This window comes from Pleurodeles waltl, chromosome 5 (genome assembly GCF_031143425.1).
Source record: "Pleurodeles waltl isolate 20211129_DDA chromosome 5, aPleWal1.hap1.20221129, whole genome shotgun sequence".
Classification (NCBI taxonomy): Eukaryota; Metazoa; Chordata; class Amphibia; order Caudata; family Salamandridae; genus Pleurodeles; species Pleurodeles waltl.
The window spans coordinates 746,716,413-746,734,036 of NC_090444.1; the positions used below are offsets into that span (position 1 = coordinate 746,716,413).

General features: G+C 48.1%; 1 protein-coding gene across 1 annotated transcript in view; it reads left to right on the forward strand.

Moving 5' to 3' along the window:
- Positions 1-17,624, forward strand: part of BUB1 (BUB1 mitotic checkpoint serine/threonine kinase) — a 640,511-nt gene that overhangs the window by 157,885 nt on the left and 465,002 nt on the right. The window contains exon 11 of the mRNA XM_069234708.1: positions 10,521-10,579. Coding sequence (XP_069090809.1) covers positions 10,521-10,579 — 59 coding nt within the window. The remainder of the gene's footprint in view (positions 1-10,520; positions 10,580-17,624) is intronic.

A 17,624-nucleotide genomic window follows, 5' to 3' on the forward strand; every position in this document is an offset into this window, starting at 1 on the left:
GACTTCAGAGACCTGTACGGATAGGTGCATACCTGGTTAGGTAGCCAATCCCCCTGCCTCCCCCCCCCCCCCCCCCCCCCCCCCCCCCCCCCGGGGCTGGTTAGGGTCTCGTCTGGGTGTTTCCTCAGATTCGGTTTGCAAGACTCCACCAGGACTCCTCTGCTTCAGCTTCTGACTGTCGGATCAACCGCATACTGCTCCAGGAACCGCTGTAACTGCAACAAAGTATCCAGGAAGGCTACTGTGACCTGAATCTTCAGCTCCAGCCAGCAACCACAACAGCATCCACGTTGTGCACGCTCTGAGGACTGCCTGTCTTCACCCTGCACCAGAAGAACCAAAGGAATCTCCTGGGGAGTGACGGAGTCACTTCCCTGCTTCAGCAGGCACCTCTCTGCAACGACGACCGGTACTCTGGGACTCCTCTCCTGTCGACGAGTGTGATCCCTGGAAAACAGGTGGTGGACCAAAGTGATCCTGACTGTTCAAATTTGGTGGAGTTTGCTTCCCCGTGCCAGACAGTACCCCTGTGCATCGTGTCTTCTGCAGCTCCTTGGGCTTCTGTGTACTTCTTCTTCCAAAAGTTCTTTGTGCACAGCGTACCTTAGGTCCCCAGCACTCTATTCTGCGACGCTCAGCTCCCTGAGTTGTTCTCTGGCGGCGTGGTATCCCTTTGTGTAGTGCTGAGATGTCCGCACTTTGTCCCCTTGTCCTGGGACTACTGTGGGTGCTGCCTGGTCTTCTGAGGGCTTTCTGAAGTGCAGCGAACCCCCTCTGTCTCCTCAGTCCGAGTTGAGACCCCCAGGTCCCTCCTGGGTCCAGGCAGTGCTTCTTTGACGCAAAACACGCCCTTGCATGAACCAAGGCTGGTCGGCGGAATCCATAGATGCAAACAGCCTGTATCCAATGAGTTGATGTGGGACATCTCTTGCACCAAACAGGAACCCGCAGCTTTCTTCTTTGGTGCACTTCTGTACTTTTCTTCCAACCGGAGGATCTACTTTTGAACCTTCATCCAAGTTGGCAGGGGCTCCTGTTCTTCCTGGACTCTTCATCGACTTCTGGACTTTGTCTCCTCTCTCCACAGGTCTTCAGGTCCAGGAATCGATCGTTGGTTTCTTTCAATCTTGCTTGGTTCTTGCATAATCCTTTATCACGACTTGTAGTGTGTTCTGAGGAAATTTGCTGTACTTTACTCCTGTTTTCCTGGGCTCTGGGGTGGGGTACTTTACTTACCTTTGGTGTTTTTTTTACAATCTCAGCGCCCCTCTACACACTACAGTTGTCTAGGGGGGAACTCGACATTCACATCCCACTATTTTAGTATTTGGTTTGTGTTGCCCCTAGGCCCATTGTAATCTGTTGTGTTTTTCACTGTTTGCACTATTCTATGACTGTTTACTTACCTGATTTTGGTTACTAGTGTGTATATTGTGTATAATACTTAACTCCAGAAGGAGTATTGCCTCTAAGATATTTTTGGCCTTGCGTCACTAAAATAAAGTACCTTTATGCTTGGTAACACTGAGTATAGTCTTTTCTTCTGTATAGGTACTGTCTGACTAGTGTGGTATTGCAAGAGCTTTGCATGTCTCCTAGTTCAACCTTGGCTGCTCTGCTACAGCTACCCCTAGATAGCCTAAGCTGCTTGACACTGCCTACATTTCATTAAGGTGGATCACTGGACCTGGTATAAGGTGTAGGTTCCTCTGGTACCCACCGCAAACTAGGCCAGCTTCTCACACCTTGTTGGATTAGAGAGGGTAAGTCAAGGCATTCGGGAGGCCTAGCAGCACACAAGTGGGAAGAGGAGGCATGTCTGTATCACAGATATCATAACTTATTTCAGAACTGCCTCCCAGTACTGTTTGAGTTGATGGCAGTGCCAGAGGAAATGTGTTAAAATCCCTGAGTGGCCACAATTGGGCTAGCAGTTCTCTGGACTTACATGCCTCCACTTACTATTCTGCCTGCAATAAATGAGGAGACGTGCATTGTGGACTAAATCAGTCGATTCTGTGGAGAAGAATGAGCATTCCAATTCTGCCTCTCATCCTGTTCGGGCAGGGGACTTATTGATATCGACCACTTTATTAAGGAATGCATAAAGGTCTGAGAGCAAGCCTCTGGCTCTCATGATTAGTCATTTCTCGTAGGTGGCAGTGGTCTGGTGGCAAAGGGACATATTGTACGTTGTATGACCCAGTGCTTGAGAGCACTATAGTGCTAAATGTCTTGGACTGGTATCCCATGGCACTCCAGCAGCTGTGGGTAGTCCATGAGGCCTCTGTAGTCAGAGGTTCCCAATTTGTTTGTTTTCTGCTGCCTGGCAGGCGTGGTGTTTCCTGTCACCGCAGGGGGAAGCGGGATTGCCAATAAAGGAGGTGAGATGTGTTCAGAGAGTTCTCTGGGGAGCATGACTCTGTCCCAAGGCTCTCCTGTGGCCCGCACCACTGGTGATATGTAGCAGGTGGTCAGTGTTTACTAGGGAGCCAGGGGACTTTCTAGATGTGGATCTCTGCGATATGTTGATCCATAAAACACTGGTGCTTCTCTGGAAGGGGTCTAGCCCACTCCACAATTAAGCAAAGCTGGGCCACCAAATAGTAATGGGAGAGGGTGGGATAACTAGGCTGCCTTCTGCTACAGAGAGATGGGCCCTTTTCCTACCCATGCATGGATTCTTATTTCCTCTATATGTTGTGGTTTGAGTGTGTGAGGGCAGTTGTAGAGGAAGGGTTTGCACGACCTACACTGTCTTAGGAAGGAAAGTCATCTTTACTGTGGCCATCTGCTCCAGCCAAGAGAATCCACACCCACTCTGTGCGAAGGTCTAGACTGGTTGTGTCAGGGAGGCTGGCATAATTGCGCTCTACAGTTTTCTCCAAAGAAGGGCTGATTTTTAGTTCTAGGTATGGTACCCAGTGGCCCGTCCATGGAAAAGGAAATTGGGGTTCCAGACGAAGACTGAGTGCAGTACCGTGAGATTCAGGGCCTGGAATTTTTAAATATTTATTTGAAGATGGATGCTGAGCTGAATGCCTTAAGTTCACTCAACAAAGCTGGCAGGGATGAGTGAGGCTGCAAGAGTACCACAATGGCCTCATCTGCATACACGGCTATTTTGTTCTTCTGTCGACTGAGTGATGCCTATAATCTGCCCATTGACCGTGATATGGTCATCAAGTGGCTGTATGTGGAGGGCGAACAGGAGTTGGGAGAAAGGTCAGCCATGGCACATGCGTCTGGGTATAATAAAGGCCTGTGAGGATAAGCTGTTAATTCATACCCGGGATTTGGAAGTAGTATAGCTACAGTTCATCCACTTTTTGAAAGCCTAACCAAAATCCTGCAATGGCTAATACGCCCTATAAGAAAGGCCAGTGTATCCGATAAAATGCTTTTCCAGTGTCACTAGATGTGAGACGTGTCAGGGTGCAAGACTAGGTTGCTTTCTCTGAGTTGCAGTAAGCATTTGGAGTTATCGTTGCAGCCTTTCTCTGGTATAAAGCTTGTTGTTTGGTCCAGGTCGATAACGCTTTGCATGGTTTGACAGAGGCGGGTGGCTAATATGCAGGAAAGATATAGAGAGAGATGAGGAGGATTTAGTAAGATATTTTCCCGGTTTAGGAAGCACTATAATCACTGCGTCTTGCATCGAGTCAGTGAAGGTGCTCACGGTGTCAAAGGAAGTGTAAAGGTAGGTTAATATGGGTATTAGTTGGGTGCTAACGTGCTTTTTTAAATATAAAAACTGGGCGTGAATCCGTCCAGGTAATGTGGAGCCTTATCAGACTGTATGTGTATGGTCGAGAGAATAGTTTGAGTGCGTCCGGGGGCGGGGCATGCTGCAAGGCTAGGGGCTGTGATTTGAGTGGGTAAGAGGGCATATTCAGTCCTTCCCGATTCAGTGCCTGGAGCTGCTTCAGTGCCAAGTTGAAATACCTATGTACCCCTAAGGCTCAGGATTTCTTATGAGTCTCCTCGAGATCCCGTACCTGCTCCTCAAGGGTCGTATGATTATCCCTCCACTTGTTGAAGCGTGCGGATATGGCTATCAAGGTCCCTCTAATGACTGCTGCTAGAGAGTCTGACAAAAGGGAAATGGGAGTGTCTTGATTATCATTGGCTTGGAGAAAGAGCTGGATCACTTCCTTTATTTCATCTATGGTAGCATCATGTGTTAAGAGCTGATCGTTAAGGCTCTATCCCTTACAGGGAGTGGTAGGCCCTGGAGCTTTGAAGGAAATTGTGATGGGGTAATGGTCCGAGTGCGCTGACACTCCAACCTCAGTCTGAGCCATATTCTAGCATCCAAAGCACAAAGTCAAAAAGTAGTCGAGCATATGTCTGTTGAGAGGCCAAAAAGAAAATGAAATCTCTTGTGGTAGGGATGCAACATGTCAACAAGCCCTGTTTCTTCCAGCCGTCGCAACCTCTCCATTGTGAATGCCCCAGTCTGGCTGGTACTGTAAGATGATCTATCCATATCCGTGTGGGGTACAAGGTTGAAGTCCCCATCTGATACAAGATTTGCATTGGGCGAAGATGTGACTAGAGCGAGTGCTTTGAGTATAAACTGTTCCTTGTGATTGTTGGGTGTGTCTAGCATAGCCAGTGTATAGATTTTGGAATGAAGGGCTACATGCAATAAGTGCCCTGACAACTCTGCTTGCGTTTGTGCGACTTGCCTCTGGAATTTAGCTGCCAGCAGGATTGCCATGCCTGCCCTCTTGCTTGCCCCAGATTAAAAGTATTGGTAATGAAACCAGTGGGATTTAACCCCCCCCCCCAACACACACACAATTTTTCTTTACAAGATGTATCTCCTTGTGGGAGACAGATATCTCAATCGAGTCCCCAAATAGTGCTTAAAGGGGCAGGTATTTCACTAGAGCATTCAGGCCACAGGCGCTGAGGCTCAAAATTGTAACCATGATGGTAGGAATGAGTGAATAGCATGCTTGTGATTGGGTTTAAAGGGACCCATAGTCCATCACTTTCCCTTATCTTAAGGTGTTGTGCAATGTGGCATGGTACAAGAAGACAGTGTGGGTGGGGAGACCAAAGAACAACTATTGAGTTAACAAAAAAAACTCAACCTTCATGAGAACCATACAGACTGGCAGTGTGTGTTCCGTGGTAATGGACTTGGCAGACATGGGGTAATGGTATTCATAGAGGCGACTGCCAGCCCACGAAGTAGTAAAATCAGCGTATCCACGCCTGGGGCCCTTGTCAGTAGCTGCGGAGCTCTGTCTGCACAATTGGGTTCATGGAAGTGGACTAATTAGAAGGTGAGGCCCTGTGTGCGAAGTGTGTGCGTAATCAATCAGTCTTGATCCCAAGCTAGTTCATGGTGTTCAATGTGCTGCAGCAGTGCTGACCATCCTGACTGCTCTAGTCAGCAGTTGGTTTGTGTGCATGTCCCCTAAATGTACATTGCTCTAGTTTGTCCCTTGGGTATTTCGGTCCTAGCTCCCGGGATTTGCCATTTTGAGATGCCTGCACTTTGGGGTCATGCAGGCCCAAAAGGTTGTCTGCCTCCTCCAGTGTGTGGATCACGTGTTTCAGTGTTTCAGATGTAGATCATGCGGAACTGGTGCCTCCACTTGTATCCAACGCCTTTTTCACAAAGGAAGGCAGTTGTGAGTTTGAGAGTGGTTGGGGCCCTGAAGACATGGCCTGATCACACACTGCTGCCAGGAAGGCCTTCTTCTGTCTATAGTGATGGACGCAGGTGAGGATATGTTGTGTGGCGCCCGAATATGTGGGCAAAATCCTGCCCTACAGGTGTGATCTAGAACAGTATCTTTCCCCTCCAGGTCCGGGAGTATATGGAGAAAAAATACGAATGAAACAGCCCTCCATATCCTCTGAGTCTCCCTGGAGGGGATGCCACTATTTCTAAAGTTTGAGCACCTCGAGCGATTTTCAAGATTCTCCAGGTGGAGATGCAGTTCTGTATTGTGCTCTTGGAGCTCCAGCAGTTTGTCGATGGTGGTCAAGATGTTCCTTCTGCCCATCACTAGTATTTTTTTCAGGGCAGACACCCGCTGCTCCATCTCACCCACGTCTGGTTTTGATGTCTCATCTCTGTAGCGACAAAGTCCCTTAGCTTGCGAAGCAACGTCTCCATAAATGCCCGAGTGAGGGGCGCTTCTGGCCCTGCGTGGGCCAGCCCCCAAGTGCTGCGTGTCATGGTTCGTGTGATCTCCTGGTGGGGGCTCACAATAATGAACTTTTTTTTTTTTTTTTTTGTAGGATTCCTTGGTGAGCAACTTTTTAAGGTTAACCCTTCCTGACCCTCTGTGATGTTAGTGTTGTGAGGCCCCTCTGTGGCCCCTTCCTAATAGGCTTTCTTTCCAGCCAGTGAATTGTAGCAGGGGATACGCTCCAAGAACTCTCCCACACTCAGTTAGTGGTGCTGTCAGCCAGCTCAGTAGTCGGTGGGGGGGGGTGGGGGGGGTGGGATGGGGGATTCTCAACACATTTCAAGCGGGGTGGGGGACTTTGGGGGAGAGGAGGGAGTGTGTTCTTGCCACCTGCCCTAGGGTTCCTGGACTGGAGCTGGCCATGCATGTTGGGACCGGTACAGCATCTCTGAGATCCTAGTGAGGCTGCAGCCAAGCCCTTGCCAAGTATGGCCTACCACCACCGTTGCAGACAGAACCAGACACACATGCCAAGACAGCCAGCAGCAACGTTGGACGCTGCTCCTGAAGTTGAGCGCCGGATCTCCATGCCCAGCATCTCTGGGCCTGAGGTGGTACAGCTGGTCTCCTGTTCGGTCTTTGGTGTGGGAGGGCTCTTCACGCTCCGGGTTGCGTTGAGCTTCCAAGCTCCTTCATCACTCAATCTCTGTGCTGAGCGCCATCTTGATATGCTGCCACAGTGTTACCCTCACTCAGGAGTCAGTTATTTCGGGTCTGGATGGTGTGCACGTGGGCCTTGCGTTCAGGAGCGCTTTTCCCTGTCTTTTGCAGGTTCCGACGTTATGGATGTTGGCCCGGACGCACAGGAATGGGTGATGGAGCTCAGCAGAGATGCTCCTACCTGGGCATCATCTTGACCACGCCTGAGTACAAGCGAAAGCTAGTTTTTAATGATCTTCACACAGTGGGTGCTCATTTGAGCGGCGATGGTCCAGATTAGGAAAATGGGTAAAGATACAGGTACTTAGGAAAACATTTCTGGACCAGAAACCCCAGGCATCAGTGTTGCCAACCCCAATTGAAGAGTGATGTTTAGAGTTGATAATTGTTCAGGGGTACGCAGCAGAACTTTGTCTGCATTGTCGTGTTGAGTCAAACTCCTATAGCAGCAGCCATTCAGTGACCTTGTGTACTTTGTTTTACATTTAAAATATGCAGAGTATGATGATTTTGGTAAGTTAGGTACATTTAAGACCTAAGCCTTCCAAGACCCCACCTCTGCCATACAAACGTGGCACTAATAATATTCCTAACATCGCTGGAGAGCTCAAGATTGATTCATAGCCACTGCATCCCCTTACATGTGAGATGTACTATGACATTGTAGGAAGCTGGCTCTGTATATATGAAATATAAATGAGATATAGTGTGCACAGAGTCCAGGGGTTCCCCAGAGGCTTAACAGAGGCTAAAATAGATAATACTAATGCTTTCTTTTGTGATAGTGTGGTCGAGCAGTTAGGCATATCAGAGGATAGTGCAAAGTATTTGTTGTACACACAGTCAAGAAATGAGACACACACTCTGACTAACACCAGGCCAATGTATTACATTTGGAAAACTATATTTTGTTACTTTATTTCTAAAATCAAAAGGATCTTTTTTCAGATAAGTACTTTTTCAAGTTTCGAGCATATGTATCAAAGACACTTTGTTTAGATTTCACAAATAAAACGGTTTACAGGATAGTAACCCTTTTCACTTTTAAAAGTTGACCGTGCAATATTCATAACAGTCTGGGAAAGGGGGCCTGGGAGGGGGAGGGGGCGCATAAGTACTCGTTCTAGTCTCTAGGGGTTAGAATGTCCACTGGTCGGGGTTCAGGATGACCCCAAACTTACACCACCAGCAACACAGGGCCGGCAGGGGGCAGAGGTCAAAGTTGAGGTTAGATTTAGAATGGGATCCAATGGAGACTGGGGGCACTTTGAAACAAATCTGGTGGCAGGTCTGTACCTGTGACTTCGGAGGGCAGACTTTTGAGGGCTCTCAGTGGCACAGGGGCGGCTGGGTGCAGGGTGCAAACACAACGTCTGGCTCCCAATGCTTTTCAATGGGGAACCAGGGGGTCACAAAGATGCTGCAGGCTGGGTCCATGGGGTCGGTTCTGGGAAGCCACAGGCTGGAAAAGGAGGAGGGCCACCTGCTGAATGTTGCTGGGCCGGTGTTCGGATTCCCCAAGGCCTGGGGGCCGCGGGTGCGGGTGCAGGTGTACCTTTAGGCGTCGGGAATCTTCATCGGTTTCTCTTGCAGTCTGGGGGATCCTCTGGATTTAGGCTGCAGGCGTCGTGGGTTGCCTAGGAGGGGACTACACAGGGCAGACACAAGGTCGGAATTGCCTGGGTACCTGTTCTGGACCGGTAGGCGACCTTGACACAGGCCATGGGCTCCAGGTGCAGAGTGGGCAGGACTCACAGATCTGGGACGGTTTTGGAGTCGTCCTTGGTGTTTCATGTGGGCAGGGCCACTGCCTTTGGGTGTTCTTGGTCCTCTGGTGGGCAGACAGTCCTCTGAGGGTTTGGAGAGGTCGCTGGTCCTGCAGGATGCATTACCTTTTTGTAGCAGGACTTCAGAAGCTGCAGACAGGCCGGTAGGTCTGGGGCCAAGTCAGTTGGTGTCTGGCGACTTCTCTGCTGGGCTCGGCTTAGCAGCCCTTCTTCTTGCCTCATTCTTCTTCTTATTGAGGTCGCCAGGAATCGTTCGAGCTAGGTTCAGGGGTGCCCCTAAATCCTAGATTTAGGGGCTTTACAGAGGTCAGAGGGCAGTAGCCAACGGATACTGTTGGAGGTTGGCCACACTCTTCCTGTGCCCACTCCCTTTGGGGAGGGGGCACATTCCTAATCCTATTGGTCCCTGTCCTCCAAACCAAGATGGAGGATTCTATAGGGAGAGGGGTCACTACAGCTCTGGACACCTTAGGGGTGGTCCTAGCTGGAGTGGTCACTCATCCCTGTTTTCCTCATTTTCTAGCTGGACTTGCTGCCAAAAGTGGGGCTTCGTCCGAGGGGCGGACATCTCCACTAGCTGGAGTGCCCTGGTGCACTGTAACTGGAGGCCTGAGCCTTTGAGGCTCAACGCCAAGTGTTGCAGTTACAGCAGGTGGGAGGTGTGAAGCACCTCCACCCAGAGCAGGCTTTGTTTCTGACTCGAGAGGTCACAAAGGCCCTCACCCCAGGAGGTCAGAAACACGTCTTTTAGTGGCAGGCTGGCACAGACTGGTCAGCCTTACACTAAAGAGCTGGTTAAAATACAGGGGGCATCTGTAAGACGACCTTTCAGAGCATTGTACTATAAATCCAACACTGGAATCAGTGTGGGTTTATTGTGCTGAGAAGTTTGATACCAAACTTCCCAGTCTTCAGTGAAGCCATCATGGAGCTCTGGAGTTCGTAATGATAAACTCCCAGCCCATGTACTCAGTATGGCCACACTGCACTTAAAATGTCTAAGAATTGACTTAGACACTGTAGGTCCATATTGCTCAAGCAGCTATGCCCTCATCTGTGGTATAGTGCACACTGCTTAACGACTGTAAGGCCTGCATGAGGGGTGACTTACCTATGCCACAGGCAGTGATTTGTGGACATGGCACCTTGAAAGGGGTGCTGTGTCGACTTTACCATTTTCTCACTACCAGTATATACAGTCTGCAATGGCAATATGCATGTGGTTGGTGAGGGGGTCCCTTAGAGGGGCACAATACATGCTGCAGTCCTAAGGGACCCTCCCTGCCTACAGTGCCCTTTTTACCACTGGTACCTTTTACAAGGGACTTAACTGTGTGCCAGGGGTGTGCCAATGTGTAAACAATGGTACAATTGTATGGAAAGAACACTGGTTCTGGGGCCTGGTTAGCAGGATCCCAGCACACACTGTCAAGTCAGCATTAATATCAGGCAAAACGTGTGTGTGGTGGGGGAGGGAGTGGGGATGGGGTTTGGAGGGGGGAGAGAGGGCTGTGGGGTTAGAAAATGGGGGGTGCTGTGGGGGTGGGGGTTGGGAGGGGCACATTTTCCTACAGACATGGTTGCAATATGTTTGTGAAACCTCAATGGTTGAGGGTCTAGTTGACACTTTGATGTGTTATCAATAAAGATTAGAATGATAACATATATAGTTCTAAAAGCCTTTCCCTTAGGAGAATGTATAATTGTTGAAGTCTAAAATCTTTTAAAGTTTCTTATAAGGTGTTGCAGTGGTGAATTGCAAAAGTTATTGCTTTCAACATTTACACCACCTTCACAATGCTTCTCCAAATTCATATTGACGTGTGCTGATTATAAACCTGTGCTTTTTATTTTAAAGGGTACACAGTGAAGGATCCCAAAGTTTAGCATTTCAAGGGTGTGCTGTAACAAAAGAAGGTAATTTTCACTTTTTTTTCCAATACATATCTGTCCATGTTACAGGTTTCCGTACTACTTTGTCATGGGTCTCTTGTACCAGAAGATGGAGCTAGTAAGTGCATCTAAATCTTGTAATACAGATTTTAAAAACCTGTTAGCTCACTCTTGGACATGCCCTACCATCTCATTCTCATCACATCCCAGCCCCTCATGCACCATCACACTATCTAGTTTCCCTTTATCTGCCCATCATATTGATTGGGCCTTGCTACTCTGGTGCTCCGTAACAATGTGTGTCAATTTTTCCTTTGCGTTTTTCTATGTCTTGATCTAGTCTTCCAGAGCATTGAGCATGCTGCCCTTAGTACCAGGCCAATCAAGAATTGTGTAGTTTACATTCAGAGCTGCCTTCCCCATTATCTCTCACAGCCATTCCATAGACTTGAGCCTCACTGACTTTTTGCAAGGAGTGGGAGTCTCTGGTAGCACAATTTTCCATCACATACTGCATATTGTTTCAGATGGGTGAGTCAGTAAAGGTCTTGTGAAGCGACTACTGCAAATTGGAGTTGAAACCCCAGGGGACAAATCATTCTCCACCTCAGATTCTGTTGCTCTTCTGAGCAGATCCCAGTCTAGCTTGGTACGGAGGTCATTTTTTGCAACTGCACCATGAATTTGTGCAGGTATATCCTGTGTGGTGGTTTACACACTCAGTACTGTGAGGTCAAGCAAATCTTGCTCACTGGGCCCAGATTTGGAGGCCCAGTCCCAGTTTAGAAATGCTTTAATTTTCACTGTGGTGTACAGGCTAGCTCCTGCGTATAGCTGGCTCAGCCAGGCCAATCCTATCCAGCAACTATTTTTTTGTTCTTCTTCCATGCAGTTAAAATCCCAGCGGAACCCTAGACCTACGAGTAAATGATATATGATAGACTTGTAGTTGCAAATTCCTTGCCTTATAATATTCCCTAGGCGTCAGACTGGATCTGTAAATTGTTTCTGAGCTGATCCCTTTGTGCACAGGCTCTTGGTCGGTGTCATTGATATCATCCGTGCTAGATGTGACATTCAGAGTGCTTATATATGGACCACCTCAACGCAGTCACCTCAGTTCCTTCTTTTGTGCCCCATCAGCGCAGATCTGGATTGAGCTCTGTCAGTCATTTTTTTACTGGATTATTTTGACCCTTTTGTAGACATTTCAACAACTGTATTATTTTTTTGGGGCATGGGGGGCGGCTGGGAGATCTCCCTGAAAAAACCCTGTTGTATTTAAGCCAGGTGATGCTTGTCACAAACGTTCTGTGACAGATGCCCCCTTGGCTTGCCTTTGGTGCCACAAGCTCGATCACGACTCTGGGGCCTGTACCATGCATCCGAAGGGTATCTGAGAGTGATCCTGAGTCTGCTTCACACCTCACTGAGATTACTGGAGCCACCACAGTCAAACTTAAAGGATTTTATAAGGCAGTGCACCTCATTCTTGGGTGGCTGGACTCCTCTGAAGCATCAAGTTACATCTGGAGATCTGAGGATCCCTATATTTATCCTGCCCCCTCCCAGAAGGCACCATGGCCTACAGCTGATACGAGGAACTGTCCGATGCCTGTGGTTTGGATAGATCAAAAGACACTGGCATCCTCTCCCCTCCAACTATGTCAATGGAGAAAGGAGGCCCTTTGCAATGGTGGTGCAGATGGCGCAGAGGTTCTGGACCTCACACTAATCTCTGTGGAGGTTATGGCTAACGTCTTGACAGATGTTTTACCCAGGTTATCCTCCTCCGGATCCCTATTCACCTTTCATGAAGCCTTCACTGAGGTCATGCTCTGGGCCTCGTCCAAAGACTGCACAAGCACTCCTATGCACAGGACCATTGCATGTTAGTCGGCCCATGCCCGGGGTCCCAGCCTTCCTCAACTACAACCACACAACTCAGAGCGTGGTGTTCCAGGCCTTTGTGTCCAAAGATAACCCTGGCACATTCCCTACCACACCACCAGACTGGGAATCCAAGAGGCTGAACACCTTTCCGAAGAGGATATTCGTTCATCAGCCTTGCACTGTGGACTGAACACCACATGTTTATTGATCCAATGCTGCCATACAATATGGAATTCTGTTGCACAAGTGCTGGCCATGCTCTTCAAGCAATTGCTAATGGCAGAGGTGCATCAGAGTTTACCATACCTTGTGAACTAGATACAACAGACTCGCTAGGCAGTGACTGCATCGCCAGTGGCACTCGGGTGCCACGCCTGACTAAGATAGACTGGCTTTTTTGTGGGGGGATAAGAGGGGGTATATCCAGGCATCCCATGTGAATATGCCCTTCAATGACACCTGCCTGCTTGGCAAAAAGGCAGATCTGGCACTTGAGTTTTTCAAGGATAGTAGTGCCAACACTAGATCGTTTGGACACACCATGGCCTCGCAACAGACGCATTCTGCCTTTTGGTCATTTCACAGCTGTAGTAGTGGCTACATGTCACATCCTTAAACCCCCAGCCATCACTGCCACCAGGCTCCTCTGAACTTTTGTTGCTACAGACGCAGCTCCCACAGGCCTTGTGGGACACAGGGCCAGAGGCAACCCAGTTCGGCAAGTTGCCGGCAGGATCTTTAATCACCTGTCGCAATGGCAAACAAGAAAATTGGGACAATGCATGCTTGAAATTGTTCAGTAAGGTTATGCCCTTCTTTTTACAGAAATCCTTTCGCCCCTGGCACCTTTCACAGATCGACTGACTGAGGACTATGTTTCGGTCCTGCAACAGGAAGTATGGTCTCTTTTTCCGAGAGGAGAGACTGAGAGGGTACCCACATCAGAAGTGGATCATAATTGCTTTTCCTGCTACTTTCTGGTGCTGAAAAATCATGGAGGGCTCAATCCCGATTCTAAACCTACACCCTCTCAACTACTTTCTGAAAAATGGAAAATTCAAAATGCGCACTCTAGCTTGGGTCTTGTCTTCCTTAGATTCTGGAGGCTGAATGGTAGCGCTGGATTGGGGAGGCCATCTGGGAGAGGTGGAAATTAGAACTCTGGTCTCCCGCAGAGGCTCGATTCCACATCAACAGGTTGATATTGAGAACGATACACTTGGCATTAAAAGCCGCCTTCCCATTCATCAAGGGGAGGCTGGTTCATATTCTCACAGGCACAACCAGCGCCACAGCAACAAACAGGGTGGTATGGGATCCTGGACTTTGTGCCAGGAGGCCCTATGCCTCTGGTCATGACTGGAACATCAAAACATTCTCCTGGTCAAGACAACACCTGTCCGTATCCCTAAACACCAGGTCTGTGTACTCTGCCAGAGTGCCTCACTAGTCATAAATGGTGTCTTCACCCCAAAACTGTCCAAGGCCTTTTATTGATTGGGGAGAACTTTGTTTAGATCCCTTCTCCATCGACAATGGACAATGTGACACATCTGCAAATTGGAATTACTGACGCAGCTCTCATCCAGACTAATTTTGCCTTGTGGAGCTTGAGACTACTGTAAGCCTTGCCTCTGATACCACTCCTGCCCAGAGTTCTTAAGATAATCAGGACTGAATGGGCCTGTTAGAAATTGGGTTACTGGTACTGGGGTGAGAGGGTGAGAGTCCTGGTCAAGCAGCAACCACAATTCTAGTCAGGCTAAGGCACAAGCAAACCCCAAATTAACCTGTGCTCACCCTCCGGTAGCTTGGCACAGAGCAGTCAGGCTTAACATGGAGACAACGTGTAAAGCATTTTTGCAACACTTCACCACACAGAAAGGTTCCCACTCTAGTTTATAAAAATAGAGCTTCATTTAATAAATATGCCAAGAACAAAACAACCAGAATTCAGTCTGTAGAACTGTAAATTTTAAAGTTTTTGGAGAAAATAGTGCCAAAAGGCTGCAAACCCAGCTGTGGAAAAAGTCACAACTTCAGGCCATCCACTATCGAGCGGAGATCATCTACAGGGTCTGCAGAACAGAGTACCTAAATCCTGGATTGCAGACTGTCGCATGGATAAGCATTGAAGATGTGTGTAGCAGCTGTGACGATGCGTCTGTTCTGGGATCGGGTGAGGCTGCGGTGCAAGGTCCTGTTGCATCTCGGACTCCGTCAATGGGGCCTACTGTGGAAAGTCAGGCGTTTGGGATACAGCACGCAGTCGATGCAGATGTGTTGGTTCAGAAGAGCTGTGATGCAGTGTCTGATGTCTTCGTCGAGGCTGCCGTGGATGATAGATGTGAGGGCATGCGCTGAGGATTTTGTTGTGCAGTGGCGGTTCCAAATTAATGTGGGCGGCGATAGGAGTCCAATGCACACAGCAGCAGAGATTTGTTGGTTTTTCTCACTGCTGTGTTGCGTCCCAGACAAGATAACTATTCCGCTGATACCACAGAGGCTTGAAAGGCATATTAAGCCCACTTCCAAGGGTCCTGGACTCTGGTGGCACCACTTGGCAGGGTGGACTCACACAAGGCAGAGTCCAGGTGCAGATGCAAGGATGTTGGAAGCCTGTTATGTCTCTGAGGCCTCAGATCAGGGGGCCAGCCAACTAGCCTTTGGAGTCACTCTGAGTTCTAGGTACAAGTGATGCAGGTCCAGTCCTTCTCACCCATGCAAGAGGCAGCAGGTTAGCACATCAGGGCCGCAGTTCCTTCAGAGCAGCATAGTGGCAGTTCTTGTAGCAGCACAGCAGTCCTATTCCTGGCAGAGTATCCATCGGTCTAGAAGTAATGGTGTCTAGGGTCCTTCTTTTGTACGCAGGTGTGCCTTTGAAATGGGTAGAAGCTTCTAGGGACATACCTTTGAAGTGCACAGATGCCCTGCTTTCCCTGGCTCCAGCCCAACTACGGGGTATGCAGCCCTTTGTGTGGATACAGGACACAACCTATTCAGGTATAAATTAGGCTGGGCCCAGCTCCTCTCTTCCATCCTGCCGGAGATGTCCCATCCAATCACACCCAAGGCCCCTATTGTTTGTAGCTGTCTAGGAGGACTACACAAAGCCCAAATGCAACTCCACCCAGTAATGTGACCAGAGACAGGCTACAGGAATCAAATGGCTAAGGCAGGAAAATGCTAACTTTTTAAAAGTGGCATTTTCTGAATTGTAATTTAAAATCCTACTTAACCATGAGTTAGGATTTTAAATTAAGTTTCCAGAGACACCAAATGTGAATCAGTTATCACTTCCCATTTGAAAATTATGCTTCTAACATGTACTAAGGCAACTCTACTGTTACCCTATGGGAGATCGACCTTTCAGTAGTGAAAAACTCATGTGGTAGTTTTTCACTACCTGGACATGCAAAACTTGTAGTTCTTGTCCAACCTTTTAATCACACTGCCCTGCCATTGGGGCTGTCTAGGGCCTACTTTAGGGATGACTTACATGTATTAAAAAGAAGGTTTGGGCCTGACAAAAGGTTTATTTTGTCAGTTCAAAATAGCAGGCTACAACTGCACACACAGGCTATGCAGTGGCAGGCCTGAGACATTTCTAACAGGCTACTTAGGTGAGTCACACATGTACACCTCAGTTGGGGGCTTATAAGTAAATTAAATATGGAAATTGGGTATTATAAGCCAAAGTAACCATGTTTAGAGCAGAGCGCACAAGCAGTTTAGGACGTGTTAGCAGTAGTAAAGTATGTAGAATCCTAAGGCCAGCAAAAACGAAGTTGCAAAAACAGGAATGTTTGAAGGCAAAAAGTAAGAGGGAAACTATGCCAAGGATACCAGGACTAACAGGCCAAGGGGGCCTCCTTTCTGCCAGAAGTGGTAACACCCTTCTACACCTGTCAGAACATAAACGCTGCTGACCTTTTTTTTGCTCCACTTCACTTTTCCAAAGAAGAGGAGAGACTTCACTGTCTGGATCCAAAAACAAGAATAGTGTTGTACGTTGACCAAACAAGAGAGATCCACATCGATGATCAACTCTTTGTTGGGTTTGCGGACATTAACAAAAAAATAAATAAATAGGGAAAGGAGTGCTGAAACACTGCATCAAGATTTGCCACGCATTGGCCAAAAAGCAATCCTCTGAATGCTTGTGTACTCATTCGATCACAGTCAAGTCTGTGACCACTGCGTTAGCTTGAGCTGCTTGATATCTGTTATGCAGCCACATGGGCATCACTACACACATTTATCCTAGCAGTACTGCCTAGGCAGTCAGGGTCCAGCATGATGGGCATTTCGCCCATTTGGTCCACCAGAACTTTAGTTTAACCTTTTCACAAACTCACCTCCGGGGAGGTATTGCTTGAGTATTGTTTTCTAAGGTAAGGAATCTGTGGCTAGAAGTCTCTATTGAATGAACAAGTTACTTACCTTTGGTAACACCTTATCTGATAAAGACACAATTTAGCCACAGATACCTTACCAATCCTCCTCTTCATGTGAACTTTAGGTTTCTTTTAAGGAAGTCCTTAAGGACCTCAGTTTGGCACACTGGTTACATTACCGGAGTATGGCTCTGTGCTTCTGGCATGGAAAGTAGTCTGGAAAGGAAAGTTAACCCGCTAGAGTGGTGCCTATATAGACACCGTGCATGTCACTTTAAAAAAATAAATTCTGTATCCAGTCTGGTTTCTGGGGAATGTTCTAGGGTGGGGAATCTGCAGCAAGATAATCTCTATCAGATAAGGCTTAGTCAAAGTTAAGTAACTGATAGACACATCTAACCGCAGATTCCTTATCGCCGAATTCTCCCCATAATCTTTTTCAAAGTAGTACCTCTGGGTGACGGAAGAGAGCATCGTGCTACTCTGTATTAGTGTCGTCCAACAGATGCGATGTCGACGGAGTCCATAACATCCCCTCCCTGACGCACTTATGTCTGTTGTTACTTTTGCGTGCTACTAAGCGGATCTGGAGTTCATTAGGCCAAGTTCGCCTAGTCTTGACAAACGTTCTTTTGTCAAAGAAACAGTGTGCTTCTCCTTGTTCTCTGGGTTAAACCTTGTCGGCCTACATTGGTTACCGGTTGCCGGAAGAACCATCTTCAAGCTGCTTTGATTCACCCACAAAGCAATACGTGGAACAGGACCCCTTTTAATCAGGA